A 19277-nucleotide genomic window follows, 5' to 3' on the forward strand; every position below is an offset into this window, starting at 1 on the left:
ATCCGTTGTAATATGTCACTGTCAATCAAGAGCAGTAATAGTAACTTTTAAAATTATATATAATCATCCCTCCCTCAAAAAACAAATATTTGCGAGTCATAATTTTCCATATTTATGTAATTATATTATTGATGAATGATTTAGAATTTTTGTAATTTGGGATCTACTGTTTCAAATATTGATTCTGAAAAGTGTAGTTTGAAAGAGGGAGACTATTGTATACTGGACTGTCTCAGGAAATTAGAATATTGTGTATTCTAATTTTATGAGACAGTCCTGTATATATATATCTATATATATATATATATATATATATATATATATATATACTGTACATCCAGTTGACGATAGCACCAACATACAGGACTGTCTCATAAAATTAGAATACACAATATTCTAATTTCCTGAGACAGTCCAGTAAATAATGCCACTCAACTTGAGAGTAAACGCAGGTGAGCCAGTACTTTTGGCAAAAGTGTGGATCCACATTATAAAAAGTGCCAATCCTCAATAGGATTTGAGGAAGCTCTCCAGAATACAATCGTCCTGTGAGCACAATCTGATGAATGCAGCATGTATGACAGGCAAGAGAATCATTGGCCACTGCTTCTCACACCAACACACACGTGTCTCTTAATCCGATCCTTGTGATCAAATTCTTGACCACAAACTAAGCAAGAAAAAGGTTTTCTCCAGAGTGGGCTCTTGTATGTACTTTTAAAGGGTGAATTTGAGTGAATCTTTGACCACAAACTGAGCAGGAAAAAGGTTTTTCGCCAGTGTGGGTTCTTGTGTGTACGATTAAGACACTCTTTTGACTGAACCCTTGACCACAAACTGAGCAGGAAAAAGGTTTTTCACCAGTGTGGGTTCTTGTGTGTGTGTTTAAGTTGTTTTTCTGAGTGAATCTTTTTCCACAAACTGAGCAGGAAAAAGGTTTTTCACCAGTGTGAGTTCTAGTGTGACTTTTTAATTCGTTATTGCGACTGAATTTTTGACCACAATCTGAGCATGCAAAAGGTTTTTCCCCAGTGTGGGTTCTTGAGTGTATTTTTAAGATTTGCTTTGAAGTGAATCCATGACCACAAACTGAGCAGGAAAAAGGTTTTTCACCAGTGTGGGTTCTTGTGTGTGCTTTTAAGGTAGTCTTATGACTGAATCCTTGACCACAAACTGAGCAGGAAAAAGGTTTTTCACCGGTGTGGGTTCTCGAGTGTCTTTTTAAGCTTTTCTTTACAGTGAATCTTTGACCACATACTGAGCAGCAAAAAGGTTTTTCACCAGTGTGAGTTCTAATATGATATTTTAAGTTGATCTGCTGAGTGAAATTTTGACCACAAACTAAGCAGGAAAAAGGTTTTTCTCCGGTGTGGGTTCTTGTGTGTGTGTTTAAGGCGCTTTTCTGAGTGAATCCTTTTCCACAAACTGAGCAGGAAAAAGGTTTTTCGCCATTGTGAGTTCTAATGTGACTTCTTAAGACGTTTTTGCGACTGAATTTTTGACCACAATCTGAGCAGGCAAAAGGTTTTTCTCCGGTGTGGTTTCTCGAGTGACTTTTTAAGCTTCGCTTTTCAGTGAATCTTTGACCACAAACTGAGCATGAAAAAGGTTTTTCCCCAGTGTGGGTTCTCGTGTGTGTTTGTAAGTCTTTCTTCTCATTGAAAGTGTGACCACAAACTGAGCAGGAAAAAGGTTTTTCACCAGTGTGGGTTCTTGTGTGTTTGTTTAAGGTGCCCTTATGCGCAAATCTTTTTCCACAAACTGAGCAGGAAAAAGGTTTTTCACCAGTGTGAGTTCTAGTGTGACTTTTTAAGTTGCTCTTCTGAGTGAAATTTTGACCACAAACTGAGCAGACAAAAGGTTTTTCACCAGTGTGGGTTCTGGTGTGTGTGTTTAAGTTGGCCTTCTGAGTGAATTTTTGACCACAATCTGAGCAGGCAAACGGTTTTTCGTCAGTGTGGCTCCTCATATGCATACGACAAGAATAGTTATTAGCAAAGTTTTTCCCACACTGAGAGCATTTGCAGAGTTGACTGTCACGGTGAGATTTCTTCTGATCGCCATCTTTGTAAGGGGAGTGTGACGTGGCACCTTTTCTATCTGATGGTGCAATGAAAATGTGTCCTTCTGTTGAGCTGCTGCTGCTGCCGCTTGGAGGCTCCGTCCCTCTGCTTACCTCACTCGGACCATCCTCGCCATTCGAGGGCTCACCAGTCAACATGGTGATATCATCCTCCTCTTTAACGTATGGCAGCGCTACATCCTCCTTTTTGATTGGAATTTGTACTTCTCTCTTTAGCTGTTTAGCATCAGGACCAAGATATTTGCTGAAACCTGCAAGACACAAGAAGATAAATTTTATATTTTATAGATCCTCTATGCCGCTGGTAGGCCGTGAGGGTAGATTGGCTGAGAGAGTGTGAGTGTATATCCCCGCGCACGCTAGATGCATAGGTACTGGCTTACCCACTTAATGGTGGCAACAATAATAAAGAAAAACAATAAAATAACAGCGAGCTACCGCGACATGCGACTGCTATCTCCTGCTATCTCGCCCATTCTTCCAACTCGCTTGCCCATACTTCACAGCTCCCCAGTCTTGGGGGGGGGGCGCTTTGTTACGGATTAAGCATGTACCGGTTACCGACTTCACGTGGTGTGAAAACGTCGCGGTTTCAAAACTCCTAAAATTTTCCGTCATACCGTAGTATGGTATTCGCTATTTTTCATGTGCTAAAAATGCAGCCGAAGTGGTTTGGCGCGGCAGTGCTCACCCCTTCCCCTGTTGCTGTGTGTGAAAGTGACGCTATTCTGTTGAACAGCCAGCGAACCCAAAAACACACACTCCAGACACAAGGCGTACTTTTCTTCAATTTATTGAGCTCTCAAATCGTGGGAAGTGAAATATACTAAATGAATACCGTAATTTCTCGAATATAACGCGCACTTTTTTCCCCCCAAAATCAACTTGTAAAATCATGGTGCGCATTATAAATGGGTACATGGATAAAGACAGCAATATAAAAATAGATACTGTATATCTATAAACCTTTTTTTTTTTTATTGACACGGCCACGTTGTGTTGAAGAATCGTATGCGGCGTTCTGTTGCTGACCATTATGGTACGTGACGTCACCATTTTGTTTCGGTAGTACTTCACTCTGATCGGCCGAATGATTTCGTCTGTGTTAAATTCTGCTTTTTTCACTCTTCATAAAGCACAGAATTTAGTTTCTTGAACTCATTTGAGTCAACGTTTATTGCAGCTCCGCAACTCGGACCATAACAAACGTAACAACGGGCTTCCTGTATATGTCCGTCAACTATATCTGTCCCTCGGGAAACTCAAACCCAAACTAGAAACTGCAATTTCGGGAGAAATTACACACCTTGGTCTTTCCTCTGTGGAGATACAGATCTTAGCCCCACTCAGGTCTATCAATAGAATGGACCATAATGCCAGTCAATGGCACTAAACAAAGTAAAAGCCATGAGAAAAGATTGGGAGAATTGGACGTCCATGTCCGTCAATGGCAGCACCCTCCATAATTGTTAATGGAATCGGGGAAGTTTGGGGGACACGTTCTATTGATATCTAGTCATTTTCTGTTGATTTGGGAAAAAAAAAAAAATTTCCCATTGAAAATGAATGGGAAAAATTTTGGACGTCCATGGACGTCAATGGTATCAACTTACATAAGCGTCAATGGAATCCAAGTACATTGGCATCAATAAAATGAACAAACATGAAGAAATGCCATTGGAAATGAATGGGAAGTTTGGACGTCCATGAACGTCAATGGCATCACCCTCCATAAGCGGCAATGCAATCGGGGACATTTGGGGGACACGTCCTAATGATATCTAGTCATTTTCTGTTGATTTGGGGAAAAAAAAAAAAATCCCATTGAAAATGAATGGGAAAAATTTTGGACGTCCATGGATGTCAATGGTATCAACTTACATAAGCGTCAATGGAATCCAAGTACATTGGCATCAATAGAATGAACAAACATGAAGAAATGCCATTGGAAATGAATGGGAAGTTTGGACGTCCCTGGACTTCAATGGCATCACCCTCCATAAGCAGCAATGCAATCGGGGACATTTAGGGGACAGGTCCTATTGATATCTAGTCATTTTCTGTTGATTTGGGGAAAAAAAAAAAATTCCCATTGAAAATGAATGGGTAAAATTTTGGACGTCCATGGACGTCAATGGCAGCACCCCCCATAAGCGTCAATGGAATTGGGGCGTTTGGGATATACGTCCTATTGATATCTGGTCATTTTCTGTTGATTTGGAGAAATTTAGTTTTTTCCCCATTGAAAATGAATGGGAAAAATTTTGGACGTCCATGGAAGTCAATGGCGGCACCCTTCATAAGCGTCAATGGAATTGGGGAAGTTTGGGGGACACGTCCTATTGATATCTGGTCATTTTCTGTTGATTTGGGGTAATTTTGTTTTTTCCCCATTGAAAATGAATGGGAAAAATTTTGGACGTCCATGGCCGTCAATGGCATCGACATCCATATAGTCAATTGAATCCAAGTACATTGGCATCAGTAGATTCGACATGCATGGCCGTCAATGGCATCAATGCAATGTAAATTCCATTGGAAATCCCATTGGAAGTGAATGGGACTTTTCCCATTCGAAATGAATGGGATAGTTTTTGGCAAATTTCCGAGGAAGCGTAATTTTTTTCCAAATTCTGTATACAACTTTTATGCCCCTCACCGTCCCGGAATTTTTGATGCCCAAATTATGTGATTTGGTCAAAAATTGTAGGACTAGATACATTTTGAAACTTTTTTTTTTTTCACGGAAAATTGCCGTTTACGGACGAACGGAAAATTTCTCGGGGCCATTTGTAAAGTTTCCTGTGTCACGCTAAAATTCCGGTCGTGCCGATACTTGAACGGTGCCGATCGGTCTAACGGTTCGGGCCGTGAAGCTCGCGTTTTTTTTCCATTCAAAATGAATAGGAAAGTTTTTGGCAAATTTCCGGGGAACCGTACATTTTTGCCAAATTCTGTATACAACTTTTATGCCCCTCACCGTCCCGGAATTTTTGATGCCCAAATTATGTGATTTGGTCAAAAATTGTAGGACTAGATACATTTTGAAACTTTTTTTTTTTTCCGGAAAATTGCCGTTTACGGGCGAACGGAAAATTTTTCGGGGCCGTTTGAAAAATTCCCATCGTCGCGCGAAAATTCCGGTCGTGCCGATACTTGAACGGTGCCGATCGGTGGTACGGTTCGGGCTGTGCGGCGCGCCGAAAAAAACGTCAACAATTATTGAATAATAATAATAAACTAGAAACTGCAATTTCGGGAGAAATTACACACCTTGGTCTTTCCTCTGTAGAGATACAAATCTTAGCCCCACTCAGGTCTATCAATAGAATGGACCATAATGCCAGTCATTAGCACTAAACAAAGTTAAAGGCATTAGAAAAGATTGGGAGAATTGGACGTCCATGTCCGTCAATGGCAGCACCCTCCATAATTGTTAATGGAATCGGGGAAGTTTGGGGGACACGTCCTATTGATATCTAGTCATTTTCTGTTGATTTGGGAAAAAAAAAAAAATTCCCATTGAAAATGAATGGGAAAAATTTTGGACGTCCATGGACGTCAATGGTATCAACTTACATAAGCGTCAATGGAATCCAAGTACATTGGCATCAATAAAATGAACAAACATGAAGAAATGCCATTGGAAATGAATGGGAAGTTTGGACGTCCATGAACGTCAATGGCATCACCCTCCATAAGCGGCAATGCAATCGGGGACATTTGGGGGACACGTCCTAATGATATCTAGTCATTTTCTGTTGATTTGGGAAAAAAAAAAAAAATCCCATTGAAAATGAATGGGAAAAATTTTGGACGTCCATGGACGTCAATGGTATCAACTTACATAAGCGTCAATGGAATCCAAGTACATTGGCATCAATAGAATGAACAAACATGAAGAAATGCCTTTGGAAATGAATGGGAAGTTTGGACGTCCATGGACGTCAATGGCATCACCCCCCATAAGCGGCAATGCAATCGGGGACATTTGGGGGACACGTCCTAATGATATCTAGTCATTTTCTGTTGATTTGGGGAAAAAAAAAAAATTCCCATTGAAAATGAATGGGAAAAATTTTGGACGTCCATGGACGTCAATGGTATCAACTTACATAAGCGACAATGGAATCCAAGTACATTGGCATCAATAGAATGAACAAACATGAAGAAATGCCATTGGAAATTAATGGGAAGTTTGGACGTCCGTGGACGTCAATGGCATCACCCTCCATAAGCAGCAATGCAATCGGGCACATTTGGGGGAAACGTCCTATTGATATCTAGTCATTTTCTGTTGATTTGGGGAAAGAAAAAAAAAATTCCCATTGAAAATGAATGGGAAAAATTTTGGACGTCCATGGACGTCAATGGTATCAACTTACATAAGCGTCAATGGAATCAAAGTACATTGGCATCAAAAGAATGAACAAACATGAAGAAATGCCATTGGAAATGAATGGGAAGTTTGGACGTCCCTGGACGTCAATGGCATCACCCTCCATAAGCAGCAATGCAATTGGGGACATTTGGGGGACAGGTCCTATTGATATCTAGTCATTTTCTGTTGATTTGGGGAAAAAAAAAAAATTCCCATTGAAAATGAATGGGTAAAATTTTGGACGTCCATGGACGTCAATGGCAGCACCCCCCATAAGCGTCAATGGAATTGGGGACGTTTGGGATATACGTCCTATTGATATCTGGTCATTTTCTGTTGATTTGGAGAAATGTAGTTTTTTCCCCATTGAAAATGAATGGGAAAAATTTTGGACGTCCATGTAAGTCAATGGCGGCACCCTTCATAAGCGTCAATGGAATTGGGGAAGTTTGGGGGACACGTACTATTGATATCTGGTCATTTTCTGTTGATTTGGGGTAATTTTGTTTTTTCCCCATTGAAAATGAATGGGAAAAATTTTGGACGTCCATGGCAGTCAATGGCATCGACATCCATATAGTCAATTGAATCCAAGTACATTGGCATCAGTAGATTCGACATGCATGGCCGTCAATGGCATCAATGCAATGTAAATTCCATTGGAAATCCCATTGGAAGTGAATGGGACTTTTCCCATTCGAAATGAATGGGATAGTTTTTGGCAAATTTCCGAGGAAGCGTAATTTTTTTCCAAATTCTGTATACAACTTTTATGCCCCTCACCGTCCTGGAATTATGGATGCCCAAATTGTGTGATTTGGTCAAAAATTGTAGGACTAGATACATTTTGAAACTTTTTTTTTTTTCCGGAAAATTGCCGTTTACGGGCGAAGGGAAAATGTTTCGGGTCCGTTTGAAAAATTCCCATCATTGCGCGAAAATTCCGGTCGTGCCGATATTTGAACGGTGCCGATCGGTCAAACGGTTCGGGCTGTGCAGCGTGCATTTTTTTTTCATTCAAAATGAATAGGAAAGTTTTTGGCAAATTTCCGGGGAACCGTAAATTTTTGCCAAATTCTGTATACAACTTTTATGCCCCTCATCGTCCCGGAATTTTTGATACCCAAATTATGTGATTTGGTCAAAAATTGTAGGACTAGATACATTTTTTAACTTTTTTTTTTTTTCGGAAAATTGCCATTTACGGGCGAACGGAAAATTTTTCGGGGGATTTTGAAAAAGTCCCTGCGTCGCGCGAAAAATCCGGTCGTGTCAATACTTGAATGTTGCCGATCGGTGGTACGGTTAGGGCTGCGCGGCGCGCCGAAAAAACGCGGAGAATAATTTGATGATATAATAATAATAATAACTAGAAACTGCAATTTCGGGAGAAATTACACACCTTGGTCTTTCCTCTGTGGAGACACAGATCTTAGCCCCACTCAGGTCTATCAATAGAATGGATCATAATGCCAGTCATTGGCAAAAAACAAAGTAAAAGCCGTTAGAAATGAATGGGAGAATTGGACGTCCATGGACGTCAATGGCGGCACCTTTCATAATTGTTAATGGAATCGGGGAAGTTTGGGGGACACGTCCTAATGATATCTAGTCATTTTCTGTTGATTTGGGGAAAAAAAAAAAATTCCCATTGAAAATGAATGGGAAAAATTTTGGACGTCCATGGACGTCAATGGTATCAACTTACATAAGCGTCAATGGAATCCAAGTACATTGGCATCAATAAAATGAACAAACATGAAGAAATGCCATTGGAAATGAATGGGAAGTTTAGACGTCCATGAACGTCAATGGCATCACCCTCCATAAGCGGCAATGCAATCGGGGACATTTGGGGGAAACGTCCTAATGATATCTAGTCATTTTCTGTTGATTTGGGAAAAAAAAAAAAAAATCCCATTGAAAATGAATGGGAAAAATTTTGGACGTCCATGGACGTCAATGGTATCAACTTACATAAGCGTCAATGGAATCCAAGTACATTGGCATCAATAAAATGAACAAACATGAAGAAATGGCTTTGGAAATGATTGGGAAGTTTGGACGTCCATGGACGTCAATGGCATCACCCCCCATAAGCGGTAATGCAATCGGGGACATTTGGGGGACACGTCCTAATGATATCTAGTCATTTTCTGTTGATTTGGGGAAAAAAAAAAAAAATCCCATTGAAAATGAATGGGAAAATTTTGGACGTCCATGGACGTCAATGGTATCAACTTACATAAGCGTCAATGGAATCCAAGTACATTGGCATCAATAAAATGAACAAACATGAAGAAATGGCTTTGGAAATGATTGGGAAGTTTGGACGTCCATGGACGTCAATGGCATCACCCCCCATAAGCGGTAATGCAATCGGGGACATTTGGGGGACACGTCCTAATGATATCTAGTCATTTTCTGTTGATTTGGGGAAAAAAAAAAAATTCCCATTGAAAATGAATGGGAAAAATTTTGGACGTCCATGGACGTCAATGGTATCAACTTACATAACCGTCAATGGAATCCAAGTACATTGGCATCAAAAGAATGAACAAACATGAAGAAATGCCATTGGAAATGAATGGGAAGTTTGGACGTCCCTGGACGTCAATGGCATCACCCTCCATAAGTAGCAATGCAATCGGGGACATTTGGGGGACAGGTCCTATTGATATCTAGTCATTTTCTGTTGATTTGGGGAAAAAAAAAAATTTCCCATTGAAAATGAATGGGAAAAATTTTGGACGTCCATGGACGTCAATGGTATCAACTTACATAAGCGTCAATGGAATCCAAGTACATTGGCATCAATAAAATGAACAAACATGAAGAAATGCCATTGGAAATGAATGGGAAGTTTAGACGTCCATGAACGTCAATGGCATCACCCTCCATAAGCGGCAATGCAATCGGGGACATTTGGGGGAAACGTCCTAATGATATCTAGTCATTTTCTGTTGATTTGGGAAAAAAAAAAAAAAATCCCATTGAAAATGAATGGGAAAAATTTTGGACGTCCATGGACGTCAATGGTATCAACTTACATAAGCGTCAATGGAATCCAAGTACATTGGCATCAATAAAATGAACAAACATGAAGAAATGGCTTTGGAAATGATTGGGAAGTTTGGACGTCCATGGACGTCAATGGCATCACCCCCCATAAGCGGTAATGCAATCGGGGACATTTGGGGGACACGTCCTAATGATATCTAGTCATTTTCTGTTGATTTGGGGAAAAAAAAAAAATTCCCATTGAAAATGAATGGGAAAAATTTTGGACGTCCATGGACGTCAATGGTATCAACTTACATAACCGTCAATGGAATCCAAGTACATTGGCATCAAAAGAATGAACAAACATGAAGAAATGCCATTGGAAATGAATGGGAAGTTTGGACGTCCCTGGACGTCAATGGCATCACCCTCCATAAGTAGCAATGCAATCGGGGACATTTGGGGGACAGGTCCTATTGATATCTAGTCATTTTCTGTTGATTTGGGGAAAAAAAAAAAATTCCCATTGAAAATGAATGGGAAAAATTTTGGACGTCCATGGACGTCAATGGTATCAACTTACATAAGCGTCAATGGAATCCAAGTACATTGGCATCAATAAAATGAACAAACATGAAGAAATGCCATTGGAAATGAATGGGAAGTTTAGACGTCCATGAACGTCAATGGCATCACCCTCCATAAGCGGCAATGCAATCGGGGACATTTGGGGGAAACGTCCTAATGATATCTAGTCATTTTCTGTTGATTTGGGAAAAAAAAAAAAAAATCCCATTGAAAATGAATGGGAAAAATTTTGGACGTCCATGGACGTCAATGGTATCAACTTACATAAGCGTCAATGGAATCCAAGTACATTGGCATCAATAAAATGAACAAACATGAAGAAATGGCTTTGGAAATGATTGGGAAGTTTGGACGTCCATGGACGTCAATGGCATCACCCCCCATAAGCGGTAATGCAATCGGGGACATTTGGGGGACACGTCCTAATGATATCTAGTCATTTTCTGTTGATTTGGGGAAAAAAAAAAAATTCCCATTGAAAATGAATGGGAAAAATTTTGGACGTCCATGGACGTCAATGGTATCAACTTACATAACCGTCAATGGAATCCAAGTACATTGGCATCAAAAGAATGAACAAACATGAAGAAATGCCATTGGAAATGAATGGGAAGTTTGGACGTCCCTGGACGTCAATGGCATCACCCTCCATAAGCTGCAATGCAATCGGGGACATTTGGGGGACAGGTCCTATTGATATCTAGTCATTTTCTGTTGATTTGGGGAAAAAAAAAAATTTCCCATTGAAAATGAATGGGTAAAATTTTGGACGTCCATGGACGTCAATGGCAGCACCCCCCATAAGCGTCAATGGAATTGGGGACGTTTGGGATATACGTCCTATTGATATCTGGTCATTTTCTGTTGATTTGGAGAAATGTAGTTTTTTCCCCATTGAAAATGAATGGGAAAAATTTTGGACGTCCATGTAAGTCAATGGCGGCACCCTTCATAAGCGTCAATGGAATTGGGGAAGTTTGGGGGACACGTCCTATTGATATCTGGTCATTTTCTGTTGATTTGGGGTAATTTTGTTTTTTCCCCATTGAAAATGAATGGGAAAAATTTTGGACGTCCATGGCAGTCAATGGCATCGACATCTATATAGTCAGTTGAATCCAAGTACATTGGCATCAGTAGATTCGACATGCATGGCCGTCAATGGCATCAATGCAATGTAAATTCCATTGGAAATCCCATTGGAAGTGAATGGGAACTTTTCCCATTCGAAATGAATGGGATAGTTTTTGGCAAATTTCCGAGGAAGCGTAATTTTTTTCCAAATTCTGTATACAACTTTTATGCCCCTCACCGTCCCGGAATTTTTGATGCCCAAATTATGTGATTTGGTCAAAAATTGTAGGACTAGATACATTTTGAAAGTTTTTTTTTTTTCACGGAAAATTGCCGTTTACGGACGAACGGAAAAATTTTCGGGGCCATTTGTAAAGTTTCCTGTGTCACGCGAAAATTCCGGTCGTGCCGATACTTGAACGGTGCCGATCGGTCTAACGGTTCGGGCTGTGAAGCGCGCGTTTTTTTTCCACTCAAAATGAATAGGAAAGTTTTTGGCAAATTTCCGGGGAACCGTAAATTTTTGCCAAATTCTGTATACAACTTTTATGCCCCTCACCGTCCCGGAATTTTTGATGCCCAAATTATGTGATTTGGTCAAAAATTGTAGGACTAGATACATTTTTAAACTTTTTTTATTTTTCGGAAAATTGCCGTTTACGGGCGAACGGAAAATTTTTCGTGGCGGTTTGAAAAATTCCCATCGTCACACGAAAAATCCGGTCGTGCCGATACTTGAACGGTGCCGATCGGTGCTACGGTTTGGGCTGTGCGTTGGCTCAAAAAAACGCGGAGAATAAGATGAATAATAATAATAATAATAACTAGAAACTGCAATTTCGGGAGAAATTACACACCTTGGTCTTTCCTCTGTGGAGATACAGATCTTAGCCCCACTCAGGTCTATCAATAGAATGGATCATAATGCCAGTCATTGGCACTAAACATAGTTAAAGCCATTAGAAAAGATTGGGAGAATTGGACGTCCATGTCCGTCAATGGCAGCACCCTCCATAATTGTTAATGGAATCGGGAAAGTTTGGGGGACACGTCCTATTGATATCTAGTCATTTTCTGTTGATTTGGGAAAAAAAAAAAATTCCCATTGAAAATGAATGGGAAAAATTTTGGACGTCCATGGACGTCAATGGTATCAACTTACATAAGCGTCAATGGAATCCAAGTACATTGGCATCAATAAAATGAACAAACATGAAGAAATGCCATTGGAAATGAATGGGAAGTTTGGACGTCCATGAACGTCAATGGCATCACCCTCCATAAGCGGCAATGCAATCGGGGACATTTGGGGGACACGTCCTAATGATATCTAGTCATTTTCTGTTGATTTGGGGAAAAAAAAAAAATCCCATTGAAAATGAATGGGAAAAATTTTGGACGTCCATGGACGTCAATGGTATCAACTTACATAAGCGTGAATGGAATCCAAGTACATTGGCATCAATAGAATGAACAAACATGAAGAAATGCCTTTGGAAATGAATGGGAAGTTTGGACGTCCATGGACGTCAATGGCATCACCCCCCATAAGCGGCAATGCAATCGGGGACATTTGGGGGACACGTCCTAATGATATCTAGTCATTTTCTGTTGATTTGGGGAAAAAAAAAAAAATTCCCATTGAAAATGAATGGGAAAAATTTTGGACGTCCATGGACGTCAATGGTATCAACTTACATAAGCGTCAATGGAATCCAAGTACATTGGCATCAATAGAATGAACAAACATGAAGAAATGCCATTGGAAATGAATGGGAAGTTTGGACGTCCGTGGACGTCAATGGCATCACCCTCCATAAGCAGCAATGCGATCGGGCACATTTGGGGGAAACGTCCTATTGATATCTAGTCATTTTCTGTTGATTTGGGGAAAAAAAAAAAATTCCCATTGAAAATGAATGGGAAAAATTTTGGACGTCCATGGACGTCAATGGTATAAACTTACATAAGCGTCAATGGAATCCAAGTACATTGGCATCAAAAGAATGAACAAACATGAAGAAATGCCATTGGTATTTAATGGGAAGTTTGGACGTCCATGGACGTCAATGGCATCACCCCCCATAAGCGGCAATGCAATCGGGGACATTTGGGGGACACGTCCTAATGATATCTAGTCATTTTCTGTTGATTTGGGGAAAAAAAAAAAATTCCCATTGAAAATGAATGGGAAAAATTTTGGACGTCCATGGACGTCAATGGTATCAACTTACATAAGCGTCAATGGAATCCAAGTACATTGGCATCAATAGAATGAACAAACATGAAGAAATGCCATTGGAAATGAATGGGAAGTTTGGACGTCCGTGGACGTCAATGGCATCACCCTCCATAAGCAGCAATGCAATCGGGCACATTTGGGGGAAACGTCCTATTGATATCTAGTCATTTTCTGTTGATTTGGGGAAAAAAAAAAAAATTCCCATTGAAAATGAATGGGAAAAATTTTGGACGTCCATGGACGTCAATGGTATAAACTTACATAAGCGTCAATGGAATCCAAGTACATTGGCATCAAAAGAATGAACAAACATGAAGAAATGCCATTGGAAATGAATGGGAAGTTTGGACGTCCCTGGACGTCAATGGCATCACCCTCCATAAGCAGCAATGCAATCGGGGACATTTGGGGGACAGGTCCTATTGATATCTAGTAATTTTCTGTTGATTTGGGGAAAAAAAAAAATTTCCCATTGAAAATGAATGGGTAAAATTTTGGACGTCCATGGACGTCAATGGCAGCACCCCCCATAAGCGTCAATGGAATTGGGGACGTTTGGGATATACGTCCTATTGATATCTGGTCATTTTCTGTTGATTTGGAGAAATTTAGTTTTTTCCCCATTGAAAATGAATGGGAAAAATTTTGGACGTCCATGTAAGTCAATGGCGGCACCCTTCATAAGCGTCAATGGAATTGGGGAAGTTTGGGGGACACGTCCTATTGATATCTGGTCATTTTCTGTTGATTTGGGGTAATTTTGTTTTTTCCCCATTGAAAATGAATGGGAAAAATTTTGGACGTCCATGGCAGACAATGGCATCGACATCCATATAGTCAATTGAATCCAAGTACATTGGCATCAGTAGATTCGACATGCATGGCCGTCAATGGCATCAATGCAATGTAAATTCCATTGGAAATCCCATTGGAAGTGAATGGGACTTTTCCCATTCGAAATGAATGGGATAGTTTTTGGCAAAATTCCGAGGAAGCGTAATTTTTTTCCAAATTCTGTATACAACTTTTATGCCCCTCACCGTCCCGGAATTTTTGATGCCCAAATTATGTGATTTGGTCAAAAATTGTAGGACTAGATACATTTTGAAACTTTTTTTTTTTTCACGGAAAATTGCCGTTTACGGACGAACGGAAAAATTTTCGGGGCCATTTGTAAAGTTTCCTGTGTCACGCGAAAATTCCGGTCGTGCCGATACTTGAACGGTGCCGATCGGTCTAACGGTTCGGGCTGTGAAGCGCGCGTTTTTTTTCCATTCAAAATGAATAGGAAAGTTTTTGGCAAATTTCCGGGGAACCGTAAATTTTTGCCAAATTCTGTATACAACTTTTATGCCCCTCACCGTCCCGGAATTTTTGATGCCCAAATTATGTGATTTGGTCAAAAATTGTAGGACTAGATACATTTTGAAACTTTTTTTATTTTTCGGAAAATTGCCGTTTACGGGCGAACGGAAAATTTTTCGTGGCGGTTTGAAAAATTCCCATCGTCACGCGAAAATTCCGGTCGTGCCGATACTTGAACTGTGCCGATCGGTGCTACGGTTTGGGCTGTGCGTTGGCTCAAAAAAACGCGGAGAATAAGATGAATAAATAATAAGTACAACTAGAAACTGCAATTTCGGGAGAAATTACACACCTTGGTCTTTCCTCTGTGGAGATACAAATCTTAGCCCCACTCAGGTCTATCAATAGAATGGACCATAATGCCAGTCAATGGCACGAAACAAAGTAAAAGCCATTAGAAATGAATGGGAGAATTGGACGTCCATGGACGTCAATGGCATCACCCTCCATAAGCAGCAATACAATCGGGGACATTTGGGGGACACGTCCTATTGATATTTAGTCATTTTCTGTTGATTTGGGAGAAGGAAAAAAAAATCCCATTGAAAATGAATGGGAAAAATTTTGGACGTCCATGGACGTCAATGGTTTCAACTTACATAAGCGTCAATGGAATCCAAGTACATTGGCATCAATAGAATGAACAAACATGAAGAAATGCCATTGGAAATGAATGGGAAGTTTGGACGTCCCTGGACGTCAATGGCATCACCCTCCATAAGCAGCAATGCAATCGGGGACGTTTGGGGTATACGTCCTATTGATATCTGGTCATTTTCTGTTGATTTGGAGAAATTGAGTTTTTTCCCCATTGAAAATGAATGGGAAAAATTTTGGACGTCCATGGACGTCAATGGTATCAACTTACATAAGCGTCAATGGAATCCAAGTACATTGGCATCAATAGAATGAACAAACATGAAGAAATGCCATTGGGATTTAATGGGAAGTTTGGACGTCCATGAACGTCAATGGCATCACCCTCCATAAGCGGCAATGCAATCGGGGACATTTGGGGGACAAGTCCTAATGATATCTAGTCATTTTCTGTTGATTTGGGGAAAAAAAAAAATTTCCCATTGAAAATGAATGGGAAAAATTTTGGACGTCCATGGACGTCAATGGTATCAACTTACACAAGGATCAATGGAATCCAAGTACATTGGCATCAATAGAATGAACAAACATGAAGAAATGCCATTGGAAATTAATGGGACGTTTGGACGTCCGTGGACCTCAATGGCATCACCCTCCATAAGCAGCAATGCAATCGGGCACATTTGGGGGAAACGTCCTATTGATATCTAGTCATTTTCTGTTGATTTGGGGGGAAAAAAAAAAATTCCCATTGAAAATGAATGGGAAAAATTTTGGACGTCCATGGACGTCAATGGTATCAACTTATATAAGCGTCAATGGAATCCAAGTACATTGGCATCAAAAGAATGAACAAACGTGAAGAAATGCCATTGGAAATGAATGGGAAGTTTGGACGTCCCTGGACGTCAATGGCATCACCCTCCATAAGCAGCAATGCAATCGGGGACATTTGGGGGACAGGTCCTATTGATATCTAGTCATTTTCTGTTGATTTGGGGAAGAAAAAAAAAATTCCCATTGAAAATGAATGGGTAAAATTTTGGACGTCCATGGACGTCAATGGCAGCACCCCCCATAAGCGTCAATGGAATTGGGGATGTTTGGGATATACGTCCTATTGATATCTGGTCATTTTCTGTTGATTTGGAGAAATTTAGTTTTTTCCCCATTGAAAATGAATGGGAAAAATTTTGGACGTCCATGTAAGTCAATGGCGGCACCCCTCATAAGCGTCAATGGATTTGGGGAAGTTTGGGGGACACGTCCTATTGATATCTGGTCATTTTCTGTTGATTTGGGGTAATTTTGTTTTTTCCCCATTGAAAATGAATGGGAAAAATTTTGGACGTCCATGGCAGTCAATGGCATCGACATCTATATAGTCAATTGAATCCAAGTACATTGGCATCAGTAGATTCGACATGCATGGCCGTCAATGGCATCAATGCAATGTAAATTCCATTGGAAATCCCATTGGAAGTGAATGGGACTTTTCCCATTCGAAATGAATGGGATAGTTTTTGGCAAATTTCCGAGGAAGCGTAATTTTTTTCCAAATTCTGTATACAACTTTTATGCCCCTCACCGTCCCGGAATTTTTGATGCCCAAATTATGTGATTTGGTCAAAAATTGTAGGACTAGATACATTTTGAAACTTTTTTTTTTTTCACGGAAAATTGCCGTTTACGGACGAACGGAAAAATTTTCGGGGCCATTTGTAAAGTTTCCTGTGTCACGCGAAAATTCCGGTCGTGCCGATACTTGAACGGTGCCGATCGGTCTAACGGTTCGGGCTGTGAAGCGCGCGTTTTTTTTCCATTCAAAATGAATAGGAAAGTTTTTGGCAAATTTCCGGGGAACCGTAAATTTTTGCCAAATTCTGTATACAACTTTTATGCCCCTCACCGTCCCGGAATTTTTGATGCCCAAATTATGTGATTTGGTCAAAAATTGTAGGACTAGATACATTTTGAAACTTTTTTTATTTTTCGGAAAATTGCCGTTTACGGGCGAACGGAAAATTTTTCGTGGCGGTTTGAAAAATTCCCATCGTCACGCGAAAAATCCGGTCGTGCCGATACTTCAACGGTGCCGATCGGTGCTACGGTTTGGGCTGTGCGTTGGCTCAAAAAAAACGCGGAGAATTATTGAATAATAATAATAACTAGAAACTGCAATTTCGGGAGAAATTACACACCTTGGTCTTTCCTCTGTGGAGATACAGATCTTAGCCCCACTCAGGTCTATCAATAGAATGGATCATAATGCCAGTCATTGGCAAAAAACAAAGTAAAAGCCGTTAGAAATGAATGGGAGAATTGTACGTCCATGGACGTCAATGGCGGCACCTTTCATAATTGTTAATGGAATCGGGGAAGTTTGGGGGACACGTCCTAATGATATCTAGTCATTTTCTGTTGATTTGGGAAAAAAAAAAAAATTCCCATTGAAAATGAATGGGAAAAATTTTGGACGTCCATGGACGTCAATGGTATCAACTTACATAAGCGTCAATGGAATCCAAGTACATTGGCATCAATAAAATGAACAAACATGAAGAAATGCCATTGGAAATGAATGGGAAGTTTGGACGTCCATGAACGTCAATGGCATCACCCTCCATAAGCGGCAATGCAATCGGGGACATTTGGGGGAAACGTCCTAATGATATCTAGTCATTTTCTGTTGATTTGGGAAAAAAAAAAAAAATCCCATTGAAAATGAATGGGAAAAATTTTGGACGTCCATGGACGTCAATGGTATCAACTTACATAAGCGTCAATGGAATCCAAGTACATTGGCATCAATAGAATGAAAAAACATAATTAAATGCCATTAGAAATGAATGGGAAGTTTGGACGTCCATGGACGTCAATGGCATCACCCCCCATAAGCGGTAATGCAATCGGGGACATTTGGGGGACACGTCCTAATGATATCTAGTCATTTTCTGTTGATTTGGGGAAAAAAAAAAAATTCCCATTGAAAATGAATGGGAAAAATTTTGGACGTCCATGGACGTCAATGGTATCAATTTACATAAGCGTCAATGGAATCCAAGTACATTGGCATCAATAGAATGAACAATCATTAAGAAATGCCATTGGAAATGAATGGGAAGTTTGGACGTCCGTGGCCGTCAATGGCATCACCCTCCATAAGAGGCAATGCAATCGGGCACATTTGGGGGACACGTCCTATTGATATCTAGTCATTTTCTGTTGATTTGGGGAAAAAAAAAAATTTCCCATTGAAAATGAATGGGAAAAATTTTGGACGTCCATGGACGTCAATGGTATCAACTTACATAAGCGTCAATGGAATCCAAGTACATTGGCATCAATAGAATGAACAAACATGAAGAAATGCCATTGGGATTTAATGGGAAGTTTGGACGTCCATGAACGTCAATGGCATCACCCTCCATAAGCGGCAATGCAATCGGGGACATTTGGGGGACACGTCCTAATGATATCTAGTCATTTTCTGTTGATTTGGGGAAAAAAAAAAAATTCCCATTGAAAATGAATGGGAAAAATTTTGGACGTCCATGGACGTCAATGGTATCAACTTACATAAGCGTCAATGGAATCCAAGTACATTGGCATCAACTGAATGAACAAACATGAAGAAATGCCATTGGAAATAAATGGGAAGTTTGGACGTCCATGGACGTCAATGGCATCACCCTCCATATGCAGCAATCCAATCGGGGACATTTGGGGGACACGTCCTAATGATATCTAGTCATTTTCTGTTGATTTGGGGAAAAAAAAAAATTTCCCATTGAAAATGAATGGGAAAAATTTTGGACGTCCATGGACGTCAATGGTATCAACTTACATAAGCGTCAATGGAATCCAAGTACATTGGCATCAATAGAATGAACAAACATGAAGAAATGCCATTGGGAATTAATGGGAAGTTTGGACGTCCGTGG

The 19277-nt window shown here is 40.2% G+C and overlaps 1 protein-coding gene across 1 annotated transcript in view; it reads right to left on the reverse strand.

The window, feature by feature from the left end:
• Positions 1–387: 387 nt before the first annotated feature.
• Positions 388–19277, reverse strand: part of LOC130928943 (gastrula zinc finger protein XlCGF26.1-like) — a 53289-nt gene continuing 34399 nt past the window's right edge. Inside the window, exon 3 of the mRNA XM_057855778.1 lies at positions 388–2334. Coding sequence (XP_057711761.1) covers positions 671–2334 — 1664 coding nt within the window. The 3' untranslated portion in view covers positions 388–670. The remainder of the gene's footprint in view (positions 2335–19277) is intronic.

The sequence above is a fragment of the Corythoichthys intestinalis genome, chromosome 13 (assembly GCF_030265065.1).
Source record: "Corythoichthys intestinalis isolate RoL2023-P3 chromosome 13, ASM3026506v1, whole genome shotgun sequence".
Classification (NCBI taxonomy): Eukaryota; Metazoa; Chordata; class Actinopteri; order Syngnathiformes; family Syngnathidae; genus Corythoichthys; species Corythoichthys intestinalis.